The sequence below is a fragment of the Galeopterus variegatus genome, unplaced genomic scaffold (genome assembly GCF_000696425.1).
Source record: "Galeopterus variegatus unplaced genomic scaffold, G_variegatus-3.0.2 Scaffold1367, whole genome shotgun sequence".
Taxonomy (NCBI): domain Eukaryota; kingdom Metazoa; phylum Chordata; class Mammalia; order Dermoptera; family Cynocephalidae; genus Galeopterus; species Galeopterus variegatus.
Genome location: NW_007727478.1, coordinates 224,834 through 232,401, shown reverse-complemented (window position 1 = coordinate 232,401; position 7,568 = coordinate 224,834). Strand labels below are relative to the sequence as shown.

Sequence of the window (7,568 nt, the reverse complement as noted above, 5' to 3'; positions counted from 1 at the left end):
TTTTAAAAAAAAAAAAAAAAAAAAAAAAAAAAAAAAAAAAAAAAAAAAAAAAAAAAAAAGAATTGTAGGGAACTGGATAATTACAGAAAGGTAACACAGAAAATACACTTTACCCTTAACTCTCCATCATTTTCTTCAATGTCTGGTTTGTTCTCACGCCTCTTCCCCTGCCTCATCTGTGTATGTTTAAAATTTTTTTAACAGAATTGGAATCAATGGTATAAAAATATTGGGTTCTGCTTTTTCACTTGACATCATGTCATAAGCATTTTTTCAGTTATTGAATATTCTTTGAAAACCCCATTTTTAATAACAGCAAAATAGTACATTGTCTAGCTCTGTTGTAATTTATATGAGGGTACTTCACGAAGTCCAGGGAAAAATTGGTGTTATCTTTTAATTCTATTTTTCTATGAACTCTGTGAAGTACCCACGTATTATACATTTTCTATTTTTAGACACTAAGGTTAGTACTGATTTTTTTTTTTTTTAATTTAGATAACACTGTCTTGGACATCTTTTTTTTTTTTTCCCCTTTTTGTCTTTTTTCATGTCCGGCAACGGACCGCAACCCTCAGTGTCGCGCCCGTACCGGACCGGGACCGGCAACGGGATCGCAACCCTGGGTGCTGCGCCCGCCCCTCGCTCAGCCAGTGAGTGGGAACCGGTCTGTATGTGGGATCCAAACCCTCGGCGGGAGCGCTGCCACACTCCCAAGCGGTGCACTGTAGCAGTGCGCCACCGGGCCGGCCCCTTGGACATCTTTAAAAGTGTTTTTTGCAAGGTTTCTGCTTATTTCCTTAGGACAGATATTTTATGAAAGTATAATAACTGAGTCAAGGGGCATGAGGTTTTTAAAGATTCCTGATGCTTAATGTAGATTGCTTTCTAGAATGGTTGAACATTATGACTGGTTTTTAAAAAATACTTTTCCAATGTAGAAGTTCATACAAAGGGTATATTTTGCTGTGACATCAATCTGTGCTATCATATTTGTTGCAAATATTTCCCCCAATTTTTCCCTTGAATTTTGGCAAATGATGTATTTGGAAGGACAGAATCATTTTTATAAAATACTAATAACTACTGTTTATTGAATACTTACCATGTGCTGGGCATTAAACAAAACTTTGTACATGGATTATCTCTTTTAGTGTTTGTGATATCTTCAGTGGAATGCAACATTTCCCTATATTATAGGTGAGGAAATTGGGGTTCAAGGTCATATAGTCAGTAAATGAATATGCTGGAATATGAATGAATGAACAAACAAGCTCATGTTATGATGCCATGATTTAGAATTTTCTAATGTATTTGCTTTGTCGTAAGAGGAGCATTTAAGCTAGCCAATTTATTATGTTAATGTTTTAAATAGGCGATGTAGTCATTGAAAAAGTAGCAAAAGGAACACAGTAAAAGTCTCCCTCCTGTCTCTGTTCCCTGTCTACCTGCTTCTTGCCTCATTCCCTACCTCCACTCCAGATACTCATCTTAATAGTATAGTATCTTGTGTGTGCTGTCATGCTTTTTGTATGCAGATACAAGTGAATATGTATATGTCTATATATGTCTCTATGTATGTATATGTCTGTGTGTGTATATACATATACATATACACATACACATACACATACACATACATATACATCCTTATCTCCCTCTGCCCTTATTTTACCCAGAGTTAAGACTGGTCAGCTTAGGTTACGTGCTTTTACAAGACTTGGCTACTTCTTTAGTGTAAAGGAAATCACAAAGTGAGTCTCTTTTTTTTTTTTTTTTGTCTTTTTTGTGACCAGCCGCACCACCGTACTCAGACAGTGAGCGCACCGGCCATCCCTATAAAGGATCTGAACCCACAGCGGGAGCGCTGCTGCGCTCCCAGCGCCGCACTCTCCCGAGTGCGCCACAGGGTCGGCCCACAAAGTGAGTCTCTGATTGAATTATTTTTTATCTTGGAGAGATTCTTTATGTAGTGAGTTCAATTTGTTTAGATGTTAATTTCATATTGAAATCGATTTTGGGCCAAACTCCAGTACTGCTAAGTCTTATGTAGCCAACAGAAGCTGAGATTGCAACCAGCTGCCATATGTTGTGAGGAATAAATCCAGAGGACTGGTGCAGATGGTTCTCAAGAAAGGAGTTAGGCACCGCTTGGGAGTGCAGTGGCCCTCCCGCCAAGGGTTCGGATCCTATATAAGGATGGCCAGTGCGCTCACTGGCTGAGCGCGGTGCAGGTGACACCAAGCCAAGGGTTGTGATCCCCTTACCGGTCACAAAAAGGACAAAAAAAAGAAAGAAGTTACTACTCTCCGGCCGGCCCCGTGGCGCACTCGGGTGAGTGCAGCGCTGGGAGCACAGCGACGCTCCTGCCACGGGTTCGGATCCTATATAGGACTGGCCAGTGCGCTCACTGGCTGAGCACGGTGCGGGCAACACCATGCCAAGGGTTGCAATCCCCTTACCGGTCACGAAAAAGACAAAAAAAAAAAAAAAAAAAGTTACTACTCTCAAAGTCTCTAGAACTATGTATTAACAAAAGGTTATGTTGTGTGACATGCTTCTTAATACACCCCTTTTCCTTTCCTAGTTAGAGTGATTAGTAAAATATATACCAAAATTGTTCATATAAGGTGCTTTCTGGAATGATTTGACCTAGTGCTCCTTGTGGGTGGAGCTCTGGGTGACTCCGGAGACTCATGCGAGACAAGAGCTGGGAGAAGTGTTGGTCTTACCACTAAGTAAGACTTACACAAAGGACTTGGGCCCCTCCTGAAGCCACTTATGTGGAGCTTGCTGATCCTGTCCTGCCTTTATTTTTCTCCCTAGGTATTGGCGGAGGACGTTGGGCATGCAGGTCCGCTACATTCACCATGAAGACTATCAGTTCTGCTATTCCTTCCGGGGCAGGCCTGGGCACAAACCCTCTATCCTCATGCTCCACGGATTCTCTGCGCACAAAGATATGTGGCTCAGTGTGGTCAAGGTGCAGTTCTAGATTCTTCTCTCTTAGAAGGAAAGGGCTTCCACGTGGACATGATGTCATCAGCAATGGCAGAAAGCAAAAGGAACCCAGAACTGTGGTTTAAGTCATCTTAAAACTAATGGAATATATTATTCAAATTTTTTTGTCAGACGAAATGTATTGAGTTGAATATCATGTATAACATCTGTGCCTTAGAAGTCTTTTCACCTTATGAATATTACTTAGGGGAGATTTCTGACACAGCTTTATCTCAGAACTGTCATGATGATCAAAATTGGGTTTTTTAAAAAACCATTGTTTTATACTCCAGTTTCTTTCCCTCTTTCCCTTCCCTCTACTCCTTCCACCCTCCTCCCCCTACCTTCTACTTTTGCCTTTTCTTTTTCTTGTCCTCAGCTATTTAGAGAAGTGATCTTGATATGGCAGCTTTCTGAAATAGTTTTCCAAGTCACTTTTAGTCTTGGTTTACTTGAGTGTGGCAACTTAATGTAGTCGGTGGGAGTGGCCAGCTGGTAAAGGTTGGGGCTGCAGGAGTCTTGTGGGGAAAGCACATCCCAGGCTCCCACCTCAAGCAGGACCATACCAGAGGGATCCCAAGTATTACATACACCAGGAGGAAAAGGCTCACCCATCCTCTAGTTACTTGTGTTCTTATTTCCCAGTTCAACTCTGAGGACAGTCATCTTCATGCCTTAATACTATACAGGAACTTTTCACTTCCTGTCCCCACCTCAGATAAGCATCTTTCCTATAACTGGATATTTGTTTAGTTGACAATCAATGTTTTTCAGTTTCCTAGTTAAAAGTGGTACATATCTAAATGGAAGAAGGTGTTTCATCTCAGGAATTAAACCTTAATGGAAAAAAAAAGTTGAAACCAGAATCAGGGAAATCTGACATGGTTCTTGGGGAAAGCGTTGTTCCTATTGGCTCTGGAGCTGGCCAGGGTTCTGGGAGGTCAGAATAATCCCTGTTAGTTCCAAGTTGGCAGGTGCATGGCTGGATTAAGCGTGGAGGGGTGAGAGAAAGGAGACAGGTAGTTCCTGCCAACTGGTGTCAAGAAAGAGCAAGAGAGATTTTTGTCCCCCCTTTCCAGTCATCCTCTGAGTCCCATCTGTCTATTAGTGTTTGGGGACCTCTGCTCTTTATGAGGCTACTGGCTGTGTTTATTCATGTCAGTAGGAGAAAACACTGGGTGGCCCAGACCCATACATCCCCAGGAATGGTTGTTCAGGTCACTTGGTAAGTGGGGACAACCTCCTCAGAAAAGTGGGCAGACACATTCTGCATACCACATACTGACTCTCTGGGTCTCTGTGTCCTCAGTTCCTTCCAAAAAACCTGCACTTGGTCTGCGTGGACATGCCAGGACATGAGGGCACCACTCGCTCCTCCCTGGATGACCTGTCCATAGATGGGCAAGTCAAAAGGATACACCAGGTAAGCAAGAGGCCCCACCAAAGATTGCCCAGACTGGCTCTTGACCACCATCGTATGCCCAAGTTTGGAGAGTAGGCAAGAGAGTTGCATGACAACTCATGGCCAGCCTCCAGTACATTCTGTCCATTCCAGCTATGGAGGGCCAGGGCTTATTACAGACTGTTCTTTTCTAAGCTATTGCAGTTGGTTCTGAAGAAATACAATCTGGGCATTTTCTCAGCTCTTTGAAATGGAGTTTAGAATTCCTCAGACCATTTACCTCTCTGGGGATCTATTTTTCTGCTTACCAGCTGCATGATGACAGCAAGAGCCCCTCTGCCTCGTTGTGGAGAATGGAGAGAGTGCTCTTTGCATTTTGTCCTGTTTTAGCTTCTATTTCTAGCCCCATCCAGCTGTGCTTTTAAGGTCATGGGGGCTCACAAACCATTTCAGAATTTGGTAGCCTCTAAGTTTCAGATTGACATTAGATATTTTCCCCAGATGAGGATATTCATTTGATGTTAGCCTGCCCCATTATGCTGTGTATTCTAATGAGGTCAGGAACCTTGTCTCTTTGACTCTTCGCTGTATCCTCCCTTGGCAGCTGACCATCATTCCTCGTACGTAGTAGATATCCAGTAAATAATTTTTAGATGGGTGGATTGATCCAATTAGATGGTTGGTTGGATGGCTGATTGGATGGCTGGATGATTGAATAGATGGGTGGGTAGATAGCTATATGAATGGATGATTGGATGGATGGGAAGGGCTTTAAATTAGGGCAGGGGGCAATTGATCCAATTAGATGGTTGGTTGGATGGCTGATTGGATGGCTGGATGATTGAATAGATGGATGGGTAGATAGCTATATGAATGGATGATTGGATGGATGGGAAGGGCTTTAAATTAGGGCAGGGGGCAGGCTTGTTAGCTCAGTTGGTAAGAGCATGGTGCTGATAACACCAAGGTTCAGAGTTCGATCCCTGTTCTGGCCAGTCACCAAAAACTAAAATGTTTTAATTAGGGCAGGAGTCATCAAACCTATGGGCTATTTTTGGCCTGCCACCCGTTTTTGTAAACTAAGTTTTGGAACACAGCCATGCTCATTCATTTACATATTGTCTTTGGCTGCTTTAGTGATACAACAGTGGAGTTGTAACAGAGATCATTTGGCCCACAGAGCAGAAAATATTTACTCTCTGGACCTTTATAGGAAAGTTTGATGACTCTTGAATTAGGGAAAACCTTGTTGGTTTTATACATATAAATGACACCTCAATCTCTTGTGCCAGGTAAAGAGAAGTGCATGCATGCCACAGGGCTCGTCTTGATAACGTATCCAGTGGAGTTTCAGTCCGAAATTGTCTTCCATCAATAGCTGTTTTCAGTTGTTCGTAGGAAGTACGGGGGCTTCTACTCTGTAATCATCAGTGTCCTTATGTACAGCTGTGTAATCAAGCTTCTTTCTCATTTCTCTTCCTAGTTTGTAGAATGCCTCAAGCTGAACAAAAAACCCTTCCACCTGGTGGGCACCTCCATGGGTGGCAACGTGGCTGGGGTATATGCTGCTTACTACCCATCAGATGTCTCCAGCCTATGTCTCGTGTGCCCTGCTGGTGAGTTATGAGGCTAAAACATCCCTGTGAGTGACTTGAGCACAGCGGGGTCTGAATCTCTGAAGAAACAAATGTCTAGTATCTGCCATGACTATTTTTTTAGGATCATCTTTTTGATATGTACTTATATATATGTCAACGTGAGATGTAACATCTCCAGAAATTACTATCTGAAGTTGTATTTTTTAATTCATTTTTCTTCTATAAGTCTTCAAACTTAGATTTATAATATGTAATAGATAAATTCTTATTTACTTTCTCCTCTCTCTCTGATATTTTATTGGGGTATTCACACATAGTAAATTGTCCCCATTTTAAGAGTATATCTCAATGACTTTTTACATATGTAATTACCATCCAGATCAAGATGTTATGCCCATTTTATAGATGGGAACATTGAGACACAAAGAAATTACGTTAGTGCCAGAGGTAGGATAGGAACCGATTGTAGGCTGCTGACCTCAGAACCCAAGCTATGGCTTTTTTGGAAGTCCTTTCATATTTGCTACCTTTTTATATGATTCAATCAGAACCCAGCCATGATTTGAATACTTATGCCTTTTACTGAAACTGAAATTTAATTGACCTTTAAAATTCTTCTGCCACTTTGAAAGTTAATAGTTTTCAGATCTTATAGGGACATTGAAATTGAAGATGAGCCAAAGACAAAAGGTTTTCTCTTCTTTTTCCAAGCACCATGTCTGAAATCATTCAGTCTTTTAATAATAAAGTTTGATAATTGAAGGAACAGCATCTATGGAAGGTTATGGAAAGTCAGATCTAACTGACCGTTTTAAGTGTAATGTTCATTTGCTCAGAGAAGAATTTCACATCTGAGTTTTAATTGGAAAGTTAAAATTAAGTTTGTATGTGAAAATGAAAAAGTAGAAACAAACTCAAGATTATATCCTACCTAGGATTTTGAATTTTAAATTTACAGAAAAGTTGCAAACAGGTACAGAGAGTCCCATATACCTTTACCCAGTTTCCCCTGTTGTTAACAGCTCATATTACTACAGTAAATTGGTCACAACTAAGAAACCAACGTTGGTACATTACTATTAACTACACTCCAGACTTTATTTGAATTTCATTTAGTTTTTCCATTAATATCATTTTTGTGTTCCAGGATACACGTGACATTTAGTCTGGGATTATTTTTAAAGAGAGAAGAAATAGATAATGTAATTTGCTCCATGGCATCGTGAAAGCCACACACGATATCCATGTTAGATTTAAAGGGGCTGCTGGGTATAGATTTATAAAGTATAGATTTCTGCAGCATGACTGACAGTGTTGATGTTCCTGCCTTTCTTTTTAAAATCTAGCTCTTTGGCTAAGTTAAACACCTAGAAATTTGCTCAATGTTGGAAGTGAAAATGAATTTTGCCCTCTTGTATAACATCAGCTTCCACGGACTCTCAGGTTATGCTCCAGGGCGATAGGAAATAATGGGAAATCTCAAAGAGAATTAGTCTCAGCATTCACCTGATGCTGTCCTGGAGGAAGAGGGACTGTGTAAAGGGCCACAGTGTTGCTTCCCGGTGCAG

General features: G+C 41.1%; 1 protein-coding gene across 1 annotated transcript in view; it reads left to right on the top strand.

The window, feature by feature from the left end:
• The window catches only part of ABHD6 (abhydrolase domain containing 6), a 49,441-nt gene that overhangs the window by 26,878 nt on the left and 14,995 nt on the right, over window positions 1-7,568 (top strand). Inside the window, exons 4-6 of the mRNA XM_008576569.1 lie at window positions 2,827-2,983; window positions 4,310-4,423; window positions 5,886-6,018. Coding sequence (XP_008574791.1) covers window positions 2,827-2,983; window positions 4,310-4,423; window positions 5,886-6,018 — 404 coding nt within the window. The remainder of the gene's footprint in view (window positions 1-2,826; window positions 2,984-4,309; window positions 4,424-5,885; window positions 6,019-7,568) is intronic.